The sequence below is a fragment of the Trachypithecus francoisi genome, unplaced genomic scaffold (assembly GCF_009764315.1).
Source record: "Trachypithecus francoisi isolate TF-2019V2 unplaced genomic scaffold, Tfra_2.0 Lachesis_group17, whole genome shotgun sequence".
Lineage (NCBI taxonomy): Eukaryota > Metazoa > Chordata > Mammalia > Primates > Cercopithecidae > Trachypithecus > Trachypithecus francoisi.
Genome location: NW_022681462.1, coordinates 74,694,011 through 74,719,104, shown reverse-complemented (window position 1 = coordinate 74,719,104; position 25,094 = coordinate 74,694,011). Strand labels below are relative to the sequence as shown.

Genomic DNA, 25,094 nt, shown 5'->3' with positions numbered 1-25,094 from the left:
TTACAGTTAACTTTTTAATTTTTTTTACCTAAGTAAAAGGAGTACTCTAAAATTACAACAAAAAATAGTATAGTAAGTTCATAAACCAATAAGTCATTTATTCTCATTATCAAGTATCATATACTGTACATGACTGTATATACTAGACTTTTACATGACTCACACAACAGCAGATTTGTTTACACCATCATCACCACAAACACATGAGTAATGCATTGGGTTACAACATTATGCTGGCTACCATGTCACTAGGCAACAGGAATTTTTCAATCCCACTATAATCTTATTGGACCACTGTCATATATGCAGTCCTTCATTGACTGAAATGTCGTTATGTGGTGCATAACTGTATAAGGCATTAATCCTAAATACAAAATCTTTTTGGTTAAAATAGTATTTCTCGGCCAGGTGCGGTGGCTCACGCCTGTAATCCCAGAACTTTGGGAGGCCAAGGCAGGTGGATCACAAGGTCAGGAGATCGAGACCATCCTGGCTAACACAGTGGACCCCCATCTCTACTAAAAATACAAAAAATTAGCCGGGTGTGGTGGCGTACACCTGTAGTCTCAGCTACTCAGGAAGCTGAGGCAGGAGAATGGCGTGAACCCGGGAGGCAGAGTTTGCAGTGAGCCGAGATTGCACCACTGCACTCCAGCCTGGGTGACAGAGCCAGACTCCGTCTCAAAAAATAATAATAATAAAAATAAAAATAGATAGTTTCTCTGTACTATCAGTTTTAATTATGTATAGTTGCCAGTCTATTTGTAATTACAATTGGCAGTTATTAGTTAAGTGTGGAGGAAGGCAAAACTAATCCTGTAACTGGCTTCTCCTTCAGACCAAAAAAATATATTCCAGAGCTGTAATAAATCAAGTTTTAATTGTTCAGTGTCGAAGTCATCAGAGGCCACTTCTCTCTGTATTTGAGTGTCTTCATAACCCCAAATGTCCCCAGCATGGTCCTCTTATTAGGAATTGGTATACATTGAGGGCACAGCTGCAGGTGTGTGTAAAGGAAATGAGGTGCACGAATTTTTTCTTTAACTGGTTTACGTATCGAAATGCCACTGGAGAAAGCTGCAATGAATTTCGGTTAAAGATCTGCTACTTCATAAGGTAAATACATTTACAAATTTAATTTCTTGTAGCTTCTGGTTCTGGCACGGTTGTAGTTTCTAGTTCTGCAATTGTTGACAATTTTTTTTGTTGACCTTTTTCCCAAGCTGCAGACCTAGTTTGACAACAGAGTCTACTCTGATACCCCTCCCACCAACTTTGTTAAAATTGGCCCTCCTCTGTTGGGTGGGGTGGGGGAAACTTTATCTTTTGGACTAGAGATTAAGTAGTAGTAAATGTGATTAAGGAATGAAACAGCTCTTAGAAAGGGTGGATTTATTTTCTTCTACTCCCTCACCACACCCATTCCCACCTACTCACCATGACTTGAAGGAAGGGTTTCCTCTCAACTGAAAGAGAGGCTATGAATGGGAGTGGTTTTAGATTGAAGGAGGGCAGAGAGAGGCTCCATGTGATGGATGGGGGTTTGGAGACAGGAGATGGCTAATTTGAAGTATGGTCCTGGATTCAGTGTTAAATGTAGTCTGTAAAATGGTACAATCATTTCCATAGATATCCAACTTGAAATATGCCAGCTGCCAAAAATATTTGATGCCTTTCAGGTACTGGATTCTGAAATTTCCTGCAGAGTTTAATTTGGATCTTGGTTTGATTCGTATGACTGAGGAATTCCGGGAAGTAGCTAGTCAACTAGGATATGAAAAACACGTCAGCCTCATCGACATATCCAGCATGTAAGAGTGGCACCAACGTCTTTCACACTCGATGAGTCCACTGCTTAGGGGAGGAAGTAGTGATCACCCCACTTTTCCTGAGTCCATCCCACTCCTGAATCTAGGTTTGCTTCTGTGAGAAAAGCCTTGCTGCAGTGAGTACAAGCCGTATTGGACACAACTCATCTCTCCAAGCTGCAGTTTCTTTACTTGTAAAATGTGGACAGTACCTTTCTCATGGGATTATTATGAACATCCAATAAGGACGTAAGATAGTGCATGAAAGCATTTGGCACAAAATAGACGCTCGGTATTAGTTACTGAGTCTGAATCTAGTTAACATCTCTTATGCCTTCACTACTCAAAGTGTTGTCTGCAGACCAGCAACATTAGCATCACCTGGGAGCTCATTAGGAATGCAGCCTCTAGGCTCCACCTTAAACCTGAATTGGAATCCGCACTTTAAAGATCCCTAAGTGATTCACATGCAAGCTTGAGAAGCTCTGTACCATGGTGCTGCTGAGGTTGGCCTCAGAACAACAACCTTATGGTAGTTGACCATAGATGTCAGGAGCTGGTTAGCTCAGTTATTAGGTAACTGGTGCAATTAGGCCACTTTCATATCAACTAGGTAACTTTGCACAGGGAAGACTATTTGATGATCCTAAATATGGTTATCCATCTTGCAAATGTATATTCTTGTGTGTTAGGCATCTCTGTTTTCCACTGTCGATTACTATTGAATACTTCTTCAATAGTAATCAATAGTGAATGATCCGGGAATTATAAGGGATGTTTGGTGAAAATACATATTATTCAAGATCATTCCTAATAAATCAGAACCTCTGGCAGTGAGGCTCAGGCCTCTGTCTTTATAACAAGCTTTTCAGATAATTCATGTTATACTAAAGTATGAGAACCACAGCTTCTAGTGGTTTCCATGTGCCTTAAATCACCATCTATATCCTGATAAACTCCCAAATTTATATACTAGCCCTGACCTTTCCTTTATGATCCAGACCTTGCTGGTCACAAAGAGACTAAGTAAGAGATTCTGGATGGATCAGTGCAAAACCTACTCTGTCTGGAAAAACAACTCCAAGTTTATGTTCTATTGGCAATTGGTCAGTGGTTTTCTCTTCAAATATGAAAGACAGGGCATGTATTTTGCACAAGCCCCTGGAAGCAAGCCAAGAGTTACAGAGTCAGTAGGTTAATAACTTCCATTGAGTGAAATGGGCTTTCAACACATTGACCGGACTCACTCTTCTTTTATAGTCCTTCCTATGACTGGATGAGAAGAGTCACACAGAGGAAAAAAGTATCCAAGAAGGGAAAAGCCTGTCTGCTGTTTGACCATCTGGAGCCCATTGAATTGGCTGAGCACCTCACTTTTCTGGAGCATAAATCTTTTAGAAGGATCTCAGTAAGAAACTTGACATTTATTCTTCCAAGGATAACAACCACCATGCCAACTTCCCCAAGAGCTGCATTTTCATACTCTGAAGTGTTGGCAGCTTCTATCACTGTGCTCTGCTGGAAAAGTGCCCTTAATTCACAGGAACAATCCCTTTTAACCAAAGATAAATATTATCCTGTCTTTATTTTATGGCTCAGGAGCTATATTTCTGTCGCTATTTTCAATGTCTCCTTTCATAGGATTAAAGCGTGATTTTTCTAAATAGTCAGTGGAGATTTAACCATTCAAGGTTGATTTAGCTCCATTGACTTCTCCCAAGTGAACATGTTTTGCTAGGCCCTTCGTTTTTGGGAAAAAATATTTAGTTAGGTTCGGATTTGTATAAATGGCTAATTATGGGTGTAGGTTGAAAATAGGAATTGTAGACTTTAAGGAGAGTCTCAACATCAGGTTGTTTCTTTCCCAGAGATAGAGATCCTGAATTAAACTTTTCTTTCCTACTCATCTTGATGGAGCCTCATTCCTTCTCTAACTCCCCCTTTTCTTTCTCTGGTCTGTGATTTCTTAGCCTCCTGCTCTCTATCCTCCTGTTATGATAACATTTTCCACATTGGTTCACAATCAGCCAACCACTTTGCTTTGTCTCGCCAAGCTCTGGGGAAGTCGCGCCTCCTCCTTCTCCTTTTCCAAGGTGTCGGAGAATGAATTACATTATTGCTTGCAAAGAAGACTGTCTTGGTTAGAAGGATGAATTTCTGAAAGACTGATTCTTTCACTAAGTAATCCTACTTAGAGAGTACCTTAACGATTCCCCGCAGGCAGGCCATGGGAGGGAGTCCCCTGCACTGTTTATATGATAGAAAGCTCATATGTATTTTTTGACATCCATGCTAACATTCTGAAAATGTGTTTGTCTTGCTAAAGAGCAGCCTTACTTCAATTGATTTTTTTTCCTCTGTCTTCTTTTTTCTTGAAACAACTTTACAATTGATGCTAATTTGAAATCATTATATTTGCGTTCATTTCCTCCTCTTCATTGTATACCATTGTATCTTTAACTTGCCTGATTGGAATCACCAGCAGTGTGTTAAAAATGGAGATTCTTGGCCCAGCGCGCCTTTAATCCCTGCACTTTGGGAGGCCAAGGTGGGCGGATCATGAGGTCAAGAGATCGAGACCATCCTGGCCAGCATGGCGAAACCCCATCTCTACTAAAAATGCAAAAAAATCTAGCCAGGCGTGGCGGCTTGCACCTGTAGTACCAGTTACTCAGGAGGCTGAGGCAGGAGAATCGCTTGAACCCTGAAGGCGGAGATTGCAGTCAGCCAAGATCGCGCCACTGTACTCCAGCCTGGCAACAGAGTGAGACTTGGTCTAAAAAAAAACAAAAAAAAAAAAAAGGAGATTCTTTGGTTTTTCCTCTGAAGATAGTGATTGTTTACACCTAGGGTGTTCCCAGGAACCAGTATTTTACCAAGTGCCACAGGTGGATCTTATGACCCAGTAAATTTTGAACTCATTGGAATACAACTTTGAATCTTGCCTCTTTCTCCTCCCACCAAAGCTGTGATGTGTAGTAGTGGGTGTCTGTGCATGGGGTGAGTAGTGGGGTTTGAAAAGCAGCAAAATAATATTTTAAAGACACATGTATATTCAAACTTTTAGGATGCCATTGTAAATGTGAAATAAAAGAAATTATTCTGTTGTTATGAAACCTCTTCTATATAATATTCTAATTTCTGATTTTACAAAGACTCCATTATAATTCAGAATCTCTGAATCTTCCTTTCCTAGTTCACTGATTACCAAAGCTATGTCATCCATGGCTGCCTGGAGAATAATCCAACTTTGGAAAGATCGATAGCTTTATTTAACGGAATCTCTAAGTGGGTCCAATTGATGGTTCTTAGCAAACCAACCCCCCAGCAAAGGGCAGAAGTCATCACAAAGTTTATCAATGTTGCAAAGGTATGTCTGGTAATCAGACTGGGTTCTTGAGTTCTAGATGTTCATTCACTCTGTTGAGAAAAGTCCTTGAGGAAACGTGGTGTTCACAGTATAAGAGCACTGGACAACTAAACTACTCGCTGATGTCTAATGAACAAATCGTATTTTTGCCATGCAAGAAGATTGCTTTCAAAAAGCAATGCTTAGAAGCATTTAACGTAGCTATTTTTCTGTGAAGTAATAGATATATTTCTCGGATTCTATTTGTGCTTCATTTTAAATTGATGTAATTTTTTCATTAGCTTCTTGTTATTAAAATTGTGCATAAATGTACTTGTAATTCAGAAAGTTTAGACTAATTTAAAAATCCTTAAAAAGCATTGATGCATTTTTATTGCAGAAGCTCCTTCAGCTCAAAAATTTTAACACCCTGATGGCAGTGGTGGGAGGCCTCAGTCATAGTTCCATTTCACGCCTCAAAGAGACGCATTCTCATCTTTCTTCAGAAGTTACAAAGGTACAGTAGATTTGATCCTACTTAAAAGTAAAAAAATGCATTTGTAAATTGTTCAGATTTAGTATATGCCTAACAAATGTCACTCAGAGGGGGAAAGTTTTCCTCTTAAACTTGTGGTAGTTTATACATGGGGACAAAGTAGAAAGGGAATAATCACACCAGCTGAGTTCACCTGGAAAAACAGGTTGGAGGTGTTGGTAAGTGTCCCAGGAAGAATGCTTTGACATACCATTAACATATTGCAGTGGTGGCCAGGCATGGTGGCTCACTCCTGTAATCCCAGCACTTTGGGAGGCCGAGGTGGGTGGATCACAAGGTCAGGAGATCGAGACCATCCCGGCTAACACAGTGAAACCCCGTCTCTACTAAAAATACAAAAAAAAAATTAGCTGGGCGTGGTGGCGGGCACTTGTAGTCCCAGCTACTCGGGAGGCTGAGGCAGGAGAAAGGCGTGAACCTGGGGGGCGAAGCTTGCAGTGAGCCGAGATCGCACCACTGCACTCCAGCCTGGGCAACAGAGGGAGACTCTGTCTCAGGGAAAAAAAAAAAAAAAAAAACATATTCAACAGGTATCTATTTGGTCCTACTATATGATAGGCACTGTGATACACAAAGTAAATAAGACAGAAATAGTTCCTACCCTACCTCCTGAAATAAAGTCATTGAATTACTACTCTATTAATAACACTGTGTTGGGCACATCAAAAGATAGAAAGGGGAAGACATAGGTCTTGTATACAAATCCTCAGATTTAGAACTAAATTGTCATGAAAAAAAAAATATGTATATATATATATAAAACAGTGATCATTTTCCAAACTGAGCTTTCTGCCATATTTATTTTTATGACATGATAGTTCTTTTTCTTCTTGAGCAAAAAAGAGCATTTCATCCATGAAAAGATTGTCACGTAAGAGTGCACTTTGTTATTTCAATATGGACACTTTTAGCTGTGAGTTTAAAATAAAAAAACTTCTACAGCAATTAAACAATCAGGAAATGTATTGTCCATCAGGCGTGGTGGCTCACACCTGTAATCTCAGTACTTTGGGAGGTGGAGGTTGGAGGATTGCTTGAGGCCAGGAGTTTGACATCAGCCTGGGTAACATAACTAGATCCTGTCTCTACAAAAAAAAAAAAAAAAAAATTAGCCAGGTGTGGCAGTGTGTGCCTGTAGTCCCAGCTATCTGGGAGGCTGAGATGGAATGATCATTTGAGCCCAGGAGTTCGAGGCTGTAGTGAGCCAGGATCATACCACTGCACTCCACTCTGGGGGACATACCTGGAAGTCCAGAGACAGAGCAGGCATGGTCTGATCAGACCTCTGACTCAGGGGCTCCACCTGCCTCTGAGTATTAGAGAGTTTTTTTTTTTGTTTGTTTCATCAAACTGGTTTTTCTCCTAATTGGGCTGTCTGTAGCAACTGAAAAATTATGTTCCCTTGTTCATGAAAGCTGAAGATAGGGAAGACTTCTCACTTCAACTCTTCACGCATAGAATTAAAGACCTTTTGAGCCAACTCAGGTCTTAAGCCCATCCCTGGACCAATAACAGTTGCCAGAGGAATACAATGTACTGATTGGCTTAATCCTGAGTTCCTGAACCAGTCACAAACTAGAGGGATGCAATTACTCTGATGATAAATCAGAACCCATTCTTGGTCCTGGAAATGGAAATAGCTCTGTCTGAGTCACAAGGGCTGCTTTGGGAGAGAGTAGACTAATTAAAATCGGGGTCTACTAGAAAGACCATGCCCAGTTGCTGTGAAGCAACCAACAATAACTTGTCCATATAAACAAGAGGAAGTAAGCCACAGAAGTACTGTTGTTTGACCTCAAACTCTGTACTCATTCCAAGTATAATGGAACTTATTAGGTAATAAGTATTTCATTTTCTTTTAGCTTTGTACCAAATCTCAAGTAAAAGGCAAAAACAAATTTTAAATGTTGTGAAGAATAAGAATCTGATAGAAGCTTATAGAGGCTTGGAGAACTACCCGTATATCTTTTAAAATTATTTATTGGAACTTCTCTTACTTACAGAGAAAGAAACCAAGGCCCAAAGAAGTGAAGTGACTTGTTCAAGGTCACCCTTCTAGTTAGGCAGAATATAGAACCACAGTTATCTCATAACGCATTGCAACTTTCCCTACCCCACAGTGTCCCAGATTAACCTCAAGTAATATCTGGAATGCAACTTTCTTGGAACAACTAAAAAATTTTAATATTCGACATGCTTGAATTTGTGGACAGTAATATTTTCATAAATTCCCAAACACTTGAGAATACATGATGTCATTTAATATCCCAACATCTCTAGTAGGTAGGCAGACATGTAGGTTATTTCCATTTTATAGCAAAATGGAACCAGCTGCTCAATGCGTAGCCAGGCCTAGTACGTTTTCTAACTTTCTTTTTCTTGATTAATATTTCCCTGTAGCAACATTGGTGCAAGTGATACTTTTCTCAGTAGCTGAGGAATTTCCTAGCCACACATTGCAGGGCCTGGGGGTGTACAGAAGGGAAAAAAGCTGTTTGAAAATTCTACTTTTCCATCTGTTCCCAGAACTGGAATGAAATGACAGAGTTGGTCTCCTCCAACGGTAATTACTGCAATTACCGCAAGGCCTTTGCCGACTGCGATGGCTTCAAAATCCCCATCCTTGGAGTACACTTGAAAGACTTGATAGCAGTCCATGTCATTTTCCCAGACTGGACGGAGGAGAACAAAGTGAACATTGTGAAAATGCACCAGCTCTCCGTTACCCTGAGTGAACTAGTCTCCCTGCAGAATGCCTCTCACCACCTAGAACCCAACATGGATTTGATCAACCTGCTCACGGTGAGTTCCAAGGAGCCAAGTTTGGGCTCTGTAACTCTTCTGTACCTTTCTTTCCAGGAGGCATAGGAAGATGTGTGCCAGCAATTCATTCTGGAGGAAAATTGGTTTCAGAGTCAATAGATGAGAGGAAATCTCATAGGACAAGGGAAAAGGAACCCTGATTAGTATTTTCCATAACCAGCAAATCTTGGGGCAAAGAAATCTACCTTTGTTCAGAGGGGCCCACTCTCTGCCGTATGGCTCCACTTCTGGAGTTCTTAGAGAAGCTCCTCCAGACTCTGTCTCAGCCCTCACTCTCCTTCACCACGTTCGTCCAACTCATCACATCCTTCTATGTGTCCTCCAGTCATCTGCTCCTCTTTATCCTCACTGCACTGCTTTAGCTGAAGCCTGGAGTGATGCAAGGACCTTCTCTGCAATCCCCCTCTTCCCATTATGAACCTCCCAAACCTTCAGGATGTAGTTTACAGACTGGCATTCGAGGTTCTTGAAGACTCAGTCTCCAACCGTCAGCCCAGCCTTCTTTGCCATCACCCTCTCCCACATTTTACCAGCCTTTGAGAAATACTGAACTTCTTATACTTTGCACTCCAAGAAATGCTGCCTTCTGCTTTCTGGCCTTTGCACTTTCTTGGAGAATCCTATCCCCATCCATATGGTGCGTTCAAATTCAAAAGCCTGTCTTTCTGGAGCATTCTCTCTCCCCCTCCAAAGCAGTCACGCATCTGTCACACGTCACCCTGGCACTTTATATTTTCCTTAACTATAGGAGGAGTCACTCTGAATTCAATTTTTTTCTGTTTACCTGCCTTACGTAATATCATATCCCTCGCACCTCTCACAGTTCCTGGCATATTTAGGAACTCAGTAAATGAACTGCATGCTGTATTTAGGAGGGATGTGGCTTAGAAAAAGAAGTTCACCTGCCACTCATACTTTTTTGGCATTTGTGGCACACATGTTTAGCTGGTCTCCGCATCCTAGAACTTCTAGACACAACAGGTGTATAGAAGAGAACATTTCCCACTGGCTGCTTCTTTGTGGGAAGAAGAGGCATAACAAAATTCACTCGCCCTTCCTTAAATAAAAGTAGAGGTACAACTTCCCTGTTTGGGTTTATAACACTGTAGCATCTGAAACTCAGCTGCAATACTGAATTAACTGTTTTCCTTGTATGGCTGTGGAAAATGAAACCAATAACTCCTCTTAATTTCTGAGAGCCTAAATCCCCTAGGTCTGCTGCATTGGAATAGGAGTGTGGTTTCTCACCCTTCTCACAAACTGTTCCTAGAGCATGTAATTGTTTACCAAAGAATAAACCCCTAAGCGTAGGCAATAATGCTAGCTATACCCTTCAAATAAAGCAGAAGTGGCCAAACACACAGAAACACAGCTCTCTGTTGTTGTTTCAGATGAGTTGTTGTGACAAATAGTAAATATGCAGACTTTCTCTACTGGTGGCGGGGAACACAACTCACAATAATTCAAGTACCTGCATTTATTTATTTATTATGATTATACTTTAAGTTCTAGGGTACATGTGCACAACGTGCAGGTTTGTTACATATGTATATATGTGCCATGTTGGTGTGCTGCACCCATTAACTCGTCATTTACATTAGGTATATCTCCTAATGCTATCCCTCCTCCCTTCCCCCTCCCCACAATAGGCCACGGTGTGTGATGTTCCCCTTCCTGTGTCCAAGTGATCTCATTATTCAATTCCCACCTATGAGTGAGAACACGTGGTGTTTGGTTTTCTGTTCTTGCAATAGTTTGCTGAGAATGATGGTTTCTAGCTTCATCCATGTCCCTACAAAGGACAGAACTCATCCTTTTTTATGGCTGCATAGTATTCCAAGGTGTGTATGAAGCACCTGCATTTATTAATGATTTGTCATGTATATATGTTTCCATGAATGAGTGACCAGAGTTGCAGCCCCAATCAGACTGCAGACCCACAGCCGCAGGTGATGTCTGCAGACCCATCTCCATGTGGAGCCTAGGCTTCCAGTGTCTGTGTCCAAGCTGTCCACGATGTCAAGCACAACTTCAGAGAGCAGGTGCCTACCCTTGGGCAATTTCTCATAGAGATAAAAGATAATAATGGGGTAGAGAAATTAATTTGAGTTATAAATGAAACAGGCAACATTACGACAAAGAGATATTTAGAGAAATATTGAAGGATTTTCAATAAAATTTCAGGAGTACACATGAAAAAATCTGAACTCTAGAAATAAAGGCTAAGAAAAAAATTCCTTTCTGCTGGGGAGGAATCTCTCTCTCTCTCATATTGAAGGAAAACGTAGAAGCCATCAAGCGCCGTACTTAGTAAGGGCAGTATTGGGTAGCACAGTGTAGTGGCAGAATCCTAGATGGGAGACCTTGCTCAGCTTTCCCTCTGCAGTTGCTTGGCTTTTTCTCTTTGCTAAGAGCCTTGACTTTGGCTTTTTTAAAATAAGTGTTTCATGCTCATTTGTGAGGTCTTTTCCAGCTTTAAACTTCCAGGATTCTAGATGTAAGAACCGGTGGAGTCTTGAGAATAAGGAACCCAGAGTCAACTTGATTCTGTAGTACCAGCCCGATAGCTCATCACGATAGCACAATCCTGTGTATGAGTCACCAAACTTCAAGCCGAGATCCTTTCTCTCCCCACATAGCCAAGAAGAAAGTTGAGTGCATAGCAGTATACATTCATTCTTCCTGACTCCTGAGGAGTTAATCTTCTCAACATGAGGACTGAGGAGGCTTCTATCTTGTGGTCACTAGAGCCCAGTGGCCGTTTTATGAAGCACACACGTATCTGGATTAAAATCATATGGCTGACCACAGCTGCCCCAATGCATGTGAAGGCATCCACATGCCAGCATTAGAAGGGGTGATTCATTTTGCCCCAGGACTCTAAATTTTCACCTGAAGTGATTGTTTTCATCTAAACATGGCCCCAGCTGAGGTCATCTGTATATGATGGACAGCCCTGGAGGACAGAAAAAGAGAACCCTTAAGTTCATCAACAATTATGAAATGCCTACTCTGTGTGGTAGGCTGTAGGGCAGTGCTTTAACTTTCTGTAATCGTTGATTACAATTTTCACAGCACTTTTCACATACATTTCCTCAGTAAATTCTCACACACACCCTGCAGTGCAGCCTGGGCCGGGCTGCGGATGTAACATCACCCCTGCCCCTTCCTTTTTTTTTTTTTCTTTTTTAAACAAAAGAAGAAACTGAGATTTACAAAGGACAGGGGGTAACCTTCTGCATCGCAGCCTGGGCCAGGTTCCCCTCAAATGGACATTTGTTCTCTCATGTGGGCACATTGCTGACATCTAATTTATTTCACGTCTGTAAAAATTAATTAATACCGCTCTCTCCCCGTCTTCATGATGCGCAGTAAAGGAAGTAATTACAGGACAAAATCTATGAGGGTAGGAGCTTTGTTTGTCATTTTTATCATTGTATCCTTGGCCCCTTGAATGTGGCAGCAGGCATGTTGAGGGAAGGAGGACCACGCCACCAAACTGTTGGGATTCGTATTGTTTCTCTTTTCGGGGAATATCTGAAGAGGACATTTCCCTTATATCCCAATTCATGTAACCAGGAGTTTTAAAAGCTGATGCTCCTGTTGCATGGGGTATGAAATAGTCTGAATCTTTTCATGGTATTTTTAGCCCTATCAGTTACTTTTACCATTTTGAGTACATGCAAATAACTGGAAAGCCCCTGTATTTTTAATTTTAGTCTCATTTTTAAAAAAGAAGAAGAAGAATAAGAAGAGTTTCAAAAATGGTGAGTAGAGGCAGTCTGATGTCCAGGTGTGTTTTATTTTATGATAAACAGTCAAGCCAATGTAGATCCTACTGAAGACTGAATCTGCAACCAGCTTTGCTGAAAGGATAGGTTGGTAAATGCAACAACTTGAAACAGTGGATCGGAACATTTGTCAGAAAAAAACAGCCAGGTTCAAAATATGTTTGACAAAAGCAAGTGTTCTTGAAATTCCATTGATGAGCAGCCCATATTATAAAAAAGGTGTGTAGAAAGTAGAACAGATCATTATTTGGGCAGGTCCATAAAGCCCGGAGGAGATCTGAGAGAGGAAGTAGAATCATGGCTGGGAAAGAAGAGATGCTAGGAGTAGCCCCAAGCGGCAGCTTTACATTCATGGATAAGCACAGTGGCATTTGACTCGTGCATTGACTGGAAGCCAAACCCTGCATTTGTGACCTTCTAAACAAACTCTAGTCAGACACCCATTAGCTCATTTAATCTTCACCATAGTTCTTGGAGGCAGCTATTATTTATGATTCCCATTTCACAGATCAGGAGACTGAGACTCAAGAAGGTTAATTGCATGCCCAGGCTCACACTACTAATAAGCAGAGAGCAAGTATTTGGAGACTACCAAAACATTTCCATCGCTGAGCCAGTTATCCATTTGACACATGGAAATACCCAAGGATGTTCTGTTTCTCTTGAAAGAGAATCTCCCCGCCTTAGTGTGTGGCTAATTTGGATTCTTGGTTGGCAGTGGTAGTGCTGCTGTCATCTCATCTCCAGCAGATGCTGGTGCCAGTGATCATAGGACTTGGAAGCTGAGTCAGGAGGAAGGGAACATGCTCCTCCAAGTCTGCACTAACTCCTGATAACAAGGAATTCAGAAGGAAGGAGTCACTTGGTTTTCTCTCTTTATGTAACCTTCACAGTGCGAGGCTGCAAGCTGGGACAGGGGATACAGAGGTGCAAAAGACAGAGGTGCTGCCCGTTTTCATGAGACTGAGAGCCTGGTGCAGTTGTCTGTTGTGGGAATTACAAAATAGTAGACAACTGCCCACGGCTGATGTATTTTATTTGGTCTATATGGAATCATAACATTTTGTTGTTGTTAGTTCCCAGTGTTTAAAAATTGGGATAGTTTATCTAAAACTCCAGATTTCTGGCTTCTCTGAACAAATCAGAAGATTTGGCAACTCAAGGTCCAACGTTAGGCTGACAGCAATTTTTTCATTGCTGAGTAGCGATGTTCATCACAAACCACACCTCTCCCTGTGACTTCCCTAACAGAGAGCGGTGTCAGGTCCCATTTATCATCACAATTTTTTTTTAATTGTGGCGCTAAGAGGGAAGATCCCTAAATAAATTACATCTGCAAAGACTGTTTTCCAAATAAGACATTGTGGTACCAGTGTCTCTATCAAAATGTACCTTTTAGACATCCTACTTTACTCTTTTTTTTTTTTTTTGAGACGGAGTCTCGCTCTGTCGCCCAGGCTGGAGTGCAGTGGCCGGATCTCAGCTCACTGCAAGCTCCGCCTCCCGGGTTCACGCCATTCTCCTGCCTCAGCCTCCCGAGTAGCTGGGACTACAGGCGCCCGCCACCGCGCCCGGCTAGTTTTTTTGTATTTTTTAGTAGAGACGGGGTTTCACTGTGTTAGTCAGGATGGTCTCGTTTTATATAATGGAATGGCTCCCAAAGGCATTTGTTTGTGACATGTGGAGGTTTCCTTTCCTGTAACAAAGCAGAGCCCGGGAGGTAGGAGTGATTGCTGTTTAGGGGAAGGTGAATAGGACGTCTCTTCTTTGTAAGCAGGATTGTCATGATCTTGACATGATACTGGGGAAATTTCACAGTTAAATCAGTTTTATTTTGTTTAGAAAAAAAACTTTGTGACAAAGTGCAGGTAAAAGAAACGTGACCTGATTATGAAGTCCTTAATTTAAATGTTACATTCAAGCAGCTGCTAGAACAGTGACTATAACAGTCCCTGGCACATAGTAGATTAGTGATAAATATTTGTTGAATGAATGACTTGAAAATGAAATTTTATGATGCCAACTTTTTTAAAGGAAGTAGAACAGGAAAAGGAATCTTTGAAAACATCTTCACCTCTTGAGTTTTCTCTGGCTTCCTGCTTCTTTCTTTTTCCCCTCACTCCACTCTCATACACACGTTAGATAAAATATGTTAAAGAACATTTTTCGTTCCTACATGGTCAAAGAAGGGAGCCAGCACTGGTTATGTTCATGGCCGGGGAAGTGATGTGATCCATGGAGTGTTCTAGCTTTAAAGGAGTAGGTGGGAATTGTTCAGGCTTATTTTAACCTCAGGACTTCTGTTTTAGGTGAGTGAGAACATGCATTGTAAGGCTTTCCAGAGTTTATCCACGTTCTCCAATCTGGATCTGTGTTGTCCTTGCCTGCAATGATCTTCCTCTCTCTTTTGTCCAGATTCAGTCCCAGTCCTCCTGGTTAAGCCCCAGTTCAGAAGGACCTCCATGAATCCATCCTGATCATTTCTGTCTCCAGTGGCCCCTATGCATAATAATAATATAACAAATAACAAATACGATAATAACACAGTAACATTAACACTACAAAAGAACACTTCTTGAGATTTTACTGTGTACCAGGTCCTGTGTGAAATACTTTACAAGCATTATTTCATTTGGTCCTGATACAAATCCAACTCAGTAGGGACTTTTATGATCATTTCCATTTTCCAGATGTGGAAACTGAGTGTCAGAGAGGAAATTACTTGCTAAAGGTTACACAGCTAGCCAGTGGCAGGCTCCACGCTTGAACCCAGCCCTGCCTGACTACACAGCCTCTGCCCTCGTGTATTTACTATGCTGCCTCCCTGATTTCTGACCGGTTCTTGGAACACTTAAAGTGGGGCAACTACTTCACACTCAGCATGTGCTGCCTTTTATTGCTATGAACACACCTTTTTAGGTTCAGGCCCTATTTATTCAAATAAATTATCAGGCGCTTGAGGGCAAGGAATGATTTTATATCAGCTTGCCTCACTAGGACTTAGCATAATGCTCTCAAATAATGGGAGCCTAGTTAACTGCTCCTTTATTTCCACAGTTCTTTAATCAAACCTCAAAGGCAGCATTTATTACATTTACAAGTCTTATTGTTAGCATCTGTCCCCGCTTCCAGCCTGGAAACATCAGGTAGCCCTCATCTGTGACTCAGCACTGAGCACCTGGGAGCTGCTCAGTAAATATCGCTGAGGAATTAAGTTGATGGTTCTCGTCGATACTGATGATTAACCAGGATTAACGTTTTCTCTTTTAAAGTTCATTTTCCGTCTCTGCATGCCGTCTTTTTATTGTTCTGCATTTACTCAAATTCCTGTATTAGACTGTGAACTTAAACATCCAACTTGAACAAAAATTCAGCAATGTAAATAAATAAATAAATAAATGTAATCCAACATATTTATCCCTTTTAATTTTGTTATAGCTTTCCCTCGACCTCTATCACACTGAAGATGATATTTACAAACTGTCACTGGTGCTGGAGCCTAGAAATTCTAAATCGGTAGGTATTATTTTCTCTCTAAGGATCAGTGCCACTCACTATTTTTTGTCAGTAATTGGCTATTACAATGTTGCTTTATGTTCTAAAATGGAAGAATTTTAAAAGTTGATATTATTCTTTTTTTTTTTTTTTGGAGGCGTAGTCTTGCACTATCACCTGGGCTGGAGTGCAATGGTGTGATCTCGGCTCACTGAAACCTCCGCCTCCTGGGTTCACGTGATTCTCCTGCTTCAGGCTGCCAAGTAGCTAGGATTACAGGCACACACTGCCATGCCTGGCAATTTTTAAAATTTTTTTATTTTTAGTAGAGACAAGGTTTCACTATGTTGGCCCAGGCTGGTCTCAAACTCCTGACTTCGTGATCCGCCCGCCATGGCCTCCCAAAGTGCTAGGATTACAGGCACGAGCGACCGCGCCCGGCCATTATTCCCATTTTATCAATGGGACAGCTTAGCCCTGACAGTTTGAGAATTATGTCTTCAAACCAGAGGCTAATAAAGAGGAAGAACGTCATATTCTGTTTTATAATTGATCTTCTGTTGGTTGTGTTCCTGCTAAGAACTCAGTACACCTAGGACCAAAAAAAGGAAAAGAATAATAACTCATCTTAATGTTAAAGATCATTTAGACTGTTTCAAGCTTTAAAAAAGCTCCATTCATCATAAAATTAGATTTAAAATTTTAAATATCTTGATCATAATTTACAAATTTCTCTACTAACCATTGATTCAACTCAGAATTTGGATGTCACATTGGATAGTGTCTCACTTAGTAGATGGCAAACTCTTAGTAAATAAACTTTATATAATGAGATTGAAGAAATTGCATTATTGAATATACACCACTCATTGGTTTTAGTGGATGGATTATATTTTAGCTATGCTTTGCACTAATACAAAATGCCTGGATGAGTTTAAAATTTATAATGAGGTTGGCCGGGCATGGTGCTCACGCCTGTAATCCCAGCACTTTGGGAGGCCAAGGTGGGCGGATCCTAAGGTCAGAAGATTGAGACCATCCTAGCTAACATGGTGAAACCCTTCTCTACTAAAAATACAAAAAATTAGCCGGACGTGGTGGCAGGCACCTGTAGTCCCAGCTACTCGGGAGGCTGAGGCAGGAGAATGGCGTGAACCTGGGAGGTAGAGTTTGCAGTGAGCGGAGATGGTGCCACTGCACTCCAGCCTGGGCGACAGAGCAAGACTCTGTCTCAAAAAAACCAAATCAAAACAAAACAAAACAGAAACATTTATAGTGAAGTTGAGGCTCACATGTTGAAAATAAAATGCCTATGCTTGCTTCTTATAATCACATCTTGAGATCAGTTCTCTTATAAAGATCTCATCCTTACCAGCTGAACTCTATAACATAGTCACTATGCCCCCTAGGTTTATTAATACCTACTGTGATTCTGAACCATCAGACCGAAAGAGACAAAATGGCAGTGAGAGCCATTCTCTGGCCCTGGCAGGACATGCACTTGAGTCTGAGTCAGTTGAGCTGGTAGCATCTGTTCTTAAAATAGTGCATGTGGTTCCATGAGCATGTTCGCCTTCCTGCCAGTCTCAGGAGGCTCATCTCTTGGAAATACTGCAGAACAGAGCCATGCGGGATGATATGGCACACGCAATGGTAGGAGTGAGGACCCAGACTCTTTAAAGCTAGCAAGAAAGCCAAAGCTTTTGAAAACCAAAAAGGAATTTGTAAGCCCCTCTCCCTAATTCTGTAGTTTTGTCATGATGAACCTGGCCATGGTGTGTTAAGCCCTGTTGTATGTGTGCATACAGAATTTCCACCTCTTGACACCAATTAGGCACCAGAATTGCTTCCAGCTGTTGAATGCCTGGCAGGGCATCATACACAATTTATCTTATTAACTCTGTTAAGAAAACTAGGTCTAGGCGAGGAGCAGTGGTTCATGCCTGTAATCCCAGCACTTTGGGAGGCCAAGGCAGGCAGATCACTTGAGGTCAGGAGTTTGAGACCAGCCTGGCCAACATGGTGAACCTTGTCTCTACTAAAAATACAAAAATTAGCCAGGCCTGCTGGCATGTGTCTGTAGTTCCAGCTACTTAGGAGGCTGAGGCAGGAGGATCACTCGAACCCGGGAGGCAGAGGTTGCACTGAGCTGAGATCACGCCACTGCACTCCAGGCTGGGCAACAGAGCAAGACTCCATCTCAGAGAGAAAGAAAGAGAGAGAGAGAGAGAAGGAGAGAGAGAGAGAGGGAGAGAGAGGGAGGGAGGGAGGAGGGAGGGAGGGAGGGAGGAGGAAGGAAGGAAGGAAGGAAGGAAGGAAGGAAGGAAGGAAACTAGGTCTGGTGAGAGTAGGTATCTCACTCAGATCAAACAGCTGCTAAGTTGGAGAGCTGGGATTCAGTGTCAGGCCTGTCTTCCATCCTAGTGCTGCTTCTACCATCCCTCATCTCAGGAACAGCATAGGAATGGCCATTTTAGCACACTTGTCTGCCTTGTGTGCCTTTAGTTTTACTTTAGTTTTTTTTCAGGATCAATTGTTTCCAATTTTAGGAGATATTTCCATCAAATATACAAAACTCTTTTTATTTGTTGTAAGAGCAAAAGCTTTCGAAAGTCCCTTCCAAGTGCTGAAATCCTATGACTCTAAACACAAGACATTTCCGAGTCTGTCTCTTCTCTAAGTGGAGTGTCAGCCTATTTGACATGTCCTGATGAGATGGGAGAGCTCCCTGGATCCCTTCACTGAGACTTGCGACAGGGGTGTGGCCACATTTAAACCCCTTGCGGGAGGGGGTACATGCAGACAAGTGGGTGCCAGCATGGGGGCCGGGGAGAGTGCTTTTGGGCTCTGGCCCCAAGACAACATCTAGGGTTGTGTTACAGTTAATGCTCTTTTAGCAGTTGCTGTCCATGGATGGCTAAGTGTTAACCAGCTCAGTGGAGAGTCAGGGTGACAGCCTTTTACACCCTACCTTCTTGGTACCTGGGTCCTTGTCTGGCATCCAAGAAGAATCAGGTCACACGGACTTGAAGGATGGTGAATGCAGAGGTTTTATTGAATGATAGAGGTGGCTCTTAGTAGGATGGGAAGCTGGAAGGGGGATGGAGTGGGAAAATAATTGTGTTAGTCAGGGTTCTCTTAGAGGGACAGGACTAACAGGATATATATATATATATATATATAATATATATATATTCCTGTGCTGATCAGTAGTGGGATGGTGCCTGTGAATAACCACTGCACTCCAGCCTGGGCAACATAGTGAGACCCTGTCTCTAAAATACACACACACACACACGCACACACACACACACGTATATATATCTACAAATGTGATTTTTTTTTTTGAAATGGAGTCTTGCTTTGTCTCCAAGGCTGGAGTGCAGTGGCATAATCTCAGCTCACTGCAACTCCACCTCACTGGCTCAAGCAATTCTCCTGCCTCAGCCTCCCAAGTAGCTTGGACTACAGGCACGTGCCACCACACCCGGCTAAGTTTTTTGTATCTTTAGTAGAGAGGGGATTTCACCATGTTGGCCTAGTTGGTCTTGAACTCCTGACCTCAGGTGATCCACCTGCCTCGGCCTCCCAAAGTGCTGGGATTACAGGCATGAGCCACTGTGCCCAGCCTCTATAAAAATAAATTAAAAAGAAAGGATAGAAAAAAAATAGATTTGCATGTGTGCACCAGCAAAAATGTTGACATTGTATGAAACTTTCATGGAGAGGATATAAAGTGAACACCAATCTTGGCTGGTCTCCTAAAGGGATTGTGTTCTGTGCTTGTGTTGTCCAAGCATGTTATGCATTATGCTACCATCTTCCTCACAGTTTTATGTGCAAATGTCTTGTGAGAATGCAGAAAAATCTGTGGAGAAAGCGAGTTGACCAAAAATGGCCAGAGAGACCTAATGATTGGCAGAACAGTCAGAAGTGCTTAAGCGTGTTGAGCAAGGTGCAGACGTGAGGACATAAACTTGGCCACCCACTGGTATCCATTTGCTGCATGCACCATAACTGATCACTAAGTATTAGAGAATTAGATAACTGGTGTTTTTATATCCTGTATTACACAAAAATCCATGATGGATTGTTATATAAATAAGTTTTAGTGATATTTGGAGAACTTGGAGAGGATTTTTGGATGGACTGGGAGTGCACTGCTTTTTCCCATTTAAAATAATAGAATTTAGGCTGGGTGTGGTGACTCACATATGTAATCCTGGCACTTTGGGAGGCTGAGGCAGCTGGATCACCTGAGGTCAGGAGTTTGAGACCAGCCTGGCCAACATGGTGGAACCCCATCCCTAACAAAAATACAAAAATTAGCTGGGCTTGGTGGTGGATGCCTGTAATCCCAGCTACTCAGGAGACTGAGGCACAAGAATCACTTGAACTTGGGAGGCAGAGATTTCAGTGAGCCGAGATCTTGCCACTGCACTCCGGCCTGGGTGACAGAGAGAGACTCTGTCTCAAAGAAACAAAAAAAGTAAATAAAAAATAAAAATAAAATAATAGAATATAAGTTGCTGTTAAACAAAAGGCAGTATCTAAACATGTATTTAGTTACAGATTAGATTCCATTAACATAAGATCCTGTTTTATAAGCATGTAAGTTTCTGCTGGTATTATGAATATACAAAACTTATTCATTCTTCTCAGTGTCCCTGGTCCTCCTAGTTGCTCAAAGCCCCAGTTAATGTTGAAAAATATGGCCAGGCATGGTAGCTCACGCCTATAATCACTGCACTTTGGGAGACCTAAGCTGGAGAATTGCTTGAGCTCAGGAGTTGGAGACCAGCCTGTGCAACATGGTGAAACCCCATTTGTACTAAAAATACAAAAATTAGTTGGGCATGGTGACACACACCTGTAGTCCTAGATACTTGGTAGGCTGAGGTGGAAGGATGGCTTGAGCCCAGGAGGCAGAAGTTGCAGTGAGCCGAAATTATGCCACTGCACTCCAGCCTGGGTGACAGAGCCAGATCCTGTCTCAAAATAATAATAATAATAAAGTTGAAAAATATGTGTGTTTTTTGTCAGCAGCCTACCTCCCCTACGACACCCAACAAGCCTGTGGTGCCCCTCGAGTGGGCATTAGGGGTGATGCCAAAGCCAGACCCCACGGTCATCAACAAGCACATAAGGAAATTAGTTGAGGTAAGTGGTTGAGGGAGAATAAAGAGAGGGCACTTGAAGACCCTTTCTTTTTCCAGAATATTCCGTGATTGTCCACGAATCTGATGGAATCTATGAAAACAACCCTCTGGCAGGTAGGAACAATTTAGCAGGCACTTAGTGCTACCTGTCATTGGGCCCTGGGGAGAGTCGATCAGGAAGTCCCTTTTCCCTTTGTTGTCAGGCTACTCTCTCTTGCCCAGACACTCTCAGCTACTCCCAGCAATTCTCTTTCCCAGGCATTTGCCACCTCTGTCACTGTCAAAAGCTCAAGGGATTGGGGATTAGAATCACTCATGAAAAACCCGCATAGGTCCCACTAAGATTCCCAGTAAATTGATTACCCAAGGGCAGGAAAGAAATCCTGTAAGGTGGATAGTTTCTCCTTTTGTATAGTTTTGGAATTTTATGACACAGCAGCCCAATGTTATTGAGATTAGAAAAATCACCTAATGTAGGACAAGGCTCTGTCAGAGTTTTCCATGTAGAAAAAGAGTAGAAGTGCCAATGGGGGGAACACGGAAACATCGAGGGTACAGGAAACTGTGATCCTGAATTAAATGTCGACTTTAATGGACTGGTAGGTACATCTGCTGGTGCAACAGAATTGAGTCTTTGGGACAGAATGTGCTTTTTTCTGGGAGAAGATATTTAAAGAAAAAGAAAGAATGTCTTACATCTTGGATAATTTAGGGAACTAGGAGGTGCTGAAAGAAACATTTTGTGGAGCGTGTGAGGCAGGAAGGAAAAGGGTGGTGCCAAAAGGAATATTAGTGAGGGAAGGTCTGAGAAGGAGATAAGGTCCAGTGGAGCCTGTGGTAGTGACAGATCCAGCTTAGAGCTGGGGAAGGTGAGAAAAGGATCCAGGGGCCCCCAGGGAATGCAAGGACTGAGTTGCAGCTCAGGAATGTCTGAAGCCAGGAAACGGAAGACAGAGCTGTTTCCTCTCCCAGTCTCATTCTACATACTGACTTCCTCTGCTCTCTCTCTCTCTCTCTCTCTCTCTCTGTGTCATTCTGTCTTCCTTACCTACTCTCTCTTCCTTATTCTCCAAATTCCTTACCATTGGTTCAGTCAAACAAAAGACCTGGATTTTGTGATGAATTTTACTCCACAAAAAATCTACTTGCAGTATAAATATGGATGTTAAACTATAAATAGTAGGCATTCCAAAATAGTTAACTTTTAAGCTATTTTTATTACAGCTAAGTAATGATACTGGGATTTAAAAAATAAAAAGGTAATGTTTTCTGATTTTGCACAATTCTGTTACCTATGAAAACGCTTGAGATGGGCTCATTTTAGTCATATTTTTAATTAACTCATTCATTGATACCTAACTACTTCCCAACATACTCCTGAAGCAACTTGCAACACAGGGCAATATAGATAGAGAGAACAGACAGAAACTACTGGGAAAAGGAGAGAGATTAATTACAGCTGGAATCAAATTCACATATAAATTTGTGTACATGTGTTTGCAGAAAGAACTTACAAAAGTTTTTGAAAACCTAATTTTGCAGAGGGCAATGGGAAACTTTTTTGTTCTTTTCTGATTATAAAGGAAGATAGAATCATCAAGAATATTAAAGCATTACATAAATTATAGAAAATAAAAAGCTTGACTTTCAGGTCTTGGTAATTCTATTCTCTAGGGATAACCACTGATAATTTGTAGATTATCTTATATGACTTTATTCTCTATCTCTATGTATATATAAACACAGGGACACTACATACATATATACATGTATGTCTTCTGCAACTTTCTTCGAGTTCTTTAGAACAGATTCCTAGAAGTGGAATTGCTGTGTCAGAGAGTAGGCACTTAAAATTCCTGATTGTCCTCCAGAAATATTGTGGCTATTTACATCACTAAATTCATACAAAAGTTACTATTGTCTCATACCCTAGAAGATGATCAATTACAGTATTTTAAGATTTTATTTAATCTGAGAGGTTAAAAAAAGTTTCATTTATGTTTCTGTAATGATTAGCAGAGCTGCATAACTTTCCATGGATGTATTGACCATTTGTATTTTTATTTGGTGATTGCCTGTTTGAGTTTTGTGTCTTTGCTCTCGCATATGCTGCAAATAACTTGCTCTGTTTGACATTTATCTTAACATTTGTTAATTGAGCTTTTTTGGTTCAAATGTTTTGCATTTCATTAAATAAAACATTTTTCTTTATGGCTTCTGACATTGATGTCATGCTAAGAAAGCCCTTTTACACACGAAGATTATGAAATGTGAAAAATATTTTCAGCTATTTATCTTTGGTGTTTTATAGCTTTGGGTTTTTTTGCATTAACCTATGTAATACACTAGTGCGGAGGCTCATGCCTATAATCCCAGCACTTTGGGAGGCTGATGCAGGAGGATGGCTTGACTCCAGGAGTTTGAGGCTGCAGTGAGCTATATTCATGCCACTGCACTGCAGCCTGGGCAACAGAGTGAGATCCTGTCTCTAAAAAGATAAATAAATAAATAATATATAATATATATAGAATTTAGTTTGGAGGTAATTTATTTTGTAAGATTATTAGTCATTTAACTCAGTGGCAGTTATTGGATAATCCATAATTTCTCTGTGGATTTTAAAAGATACTTTTTGATATTTTAAATTCCTATATATACATGGGTTTGTTTCTGGACTCCACTCTCTGTGGTAATTTGTATCATGTTGTTTTGATTAATGTAGCTGTGTAGAATATTTGATTTCTGAAAGGGCATGTTCCGCCTCATTACTCTTCATTTAAAATAATTTTTAGCCTGTTTTCAACGTAACCACTTTGATTTGAACCTTATAATCAATTTGTTCATTTAAAGCAAATCCCTACTGGGATTTTGATTGGAATTACCTTAAATGTACAGTTTATTTTTTGAGATAACACCTTAAAACTTTATTTTCTATTGTCATGGTATTGGAATTTGTAAATTCACTAAGCCAATTTCTACTCAACCCTGAGGTTTCAGTTTAAACCTTGCTTTTCCCAGGAAACCTTTCTTAATCTACCTCCTCTTGCCCCTCTACCAATAGTGCTCTGTTTTTTTTTATTTATTTATTTATTTATTTATTTACTGAGATGGAGTTTTGCTATTGTTGACCAGGCTGGAGTGCAATAGTGCCATCTCGGCTCTCTGCAACCTCCTCCTCCCAGGTTCAAGCAATTCTCGTACCTCTGCCCCCTGAGTAGCTGGGATTGCAGGCGTTGTGCCACCATACCTAGCTAATTTTTTATTTTATTTTATTTTTAGTAGAGATGGGGTTTTCATTATGTTGGTCAGGGTGGTCTTGAATTCTGACCTCAGATGATCCACCCACTTCGGCCTCCTAAAGTGCTGGGATTACAGGTGTGAATCACCGTGCCCAGCCCAAGTTTTATTTTTAATTTTATTTTAAATACATTTTTTTGGGATGATGCCTTACTCTATTGCCCAGACTAGAGTGCAGTGGTGTGATCTTGGCTCGTTGTAACCTCAAACTCCTGGGCTAAGCAAGCCTCCTGCCTCAGCCTCACAAGTGGCTGGGACTATAGGCATGCACCACCATGCCCAGCTAATTTAAAAAAATTTTTGTAGCAATGAGGTCTCTCTATGTTGCTCAGGCTGGTCTCAAACTCTTGGGCTCAAGTGATTTTTCCACCTCTGCCTCCAAATCCCAAAGTGCTAGGATTATAGGTGTAAGCCACCACATCCAACCATTACTCTGTTTTTGTCCTCAGCAAACTACTTGTCTTGTATGTTATAAAGACTTCTTGACTTAGTTATCTTTCACTAGATTCTAAGCTCCTTGATAGAAAGGACCATATGCTGGTTATCATTGCTTTCACAATAACAAGTTCAGAGCCTGCCTCATAGTCATTCAATAAATACTGATCTTTCCTTTGCAGTCTGTATTTAGAAACTATGATCATGACCATGACGGGTACATTTCCCAAGAGGACTTTGAAAGTATAGCTGCCAATTTTCCCTTCTTGGATTCCTTCTGTGTGCTGGACAAAGATCAGTAAGTTTTAATTTTGTTTTATTTTACTGCAGCTATCCTAAAGCAGAAAATTATTATCACAGGAGAGAAGGGAAACTGGTAAT

At 41.2% G+C, this 25,094-nt stretch overlaps 1 protein-coding gene across 3 annotated transcripts in view; it reads left to right on the top strand.

The window, feature by feature from the left end:
- The window catches only part of RASGRP3 (RAS guanyl releasing protein 3), a 112,539-nt gene that overhangs the window by 42,852 nt on the left and 44,593 nt on the right, over positions 1-25,094 (top strand). For 2 of the 3 annotated variants that reach the window (XM_033176063.1, XM_033176064.1), the window contains exons 5-13: positions 1,054-1,116; positions 1,680-1,811; positions 3,069-3,216; positions 5,005-5,178; positions 5,558-5,674; positions 8,240-8,515; positions 15,766-15,843; positions 20,866-20,982; positions 24,896-25,011. In XM_033176063.1, the coding sequence (XP_033031954.1) occupies positions 1,054-1,116; positions 1,680-1,811; positions 3,069-3,216; positions 5,005-5,178; positions 5,558-5,674; positions 8,240-8,515; positions 15,766-15,843; positions 20,866-20,982; positions 24,896-25,011 (1,221 nt within the window). The remainder of the gene's footprint in view (positions 1-1,053; positions 1,117-1,679; positions 1,812-3,068; positions 3,217-5,004; positions 5,179-5,557; positions 5,675-8,239; positions 8,516-15,765; positions 15,844-20,865; positions 20,983-24,895; positions 25,012-25,094) is intronic. The other variant, XM_033176065.1, reaches the window with a different exon arrangement.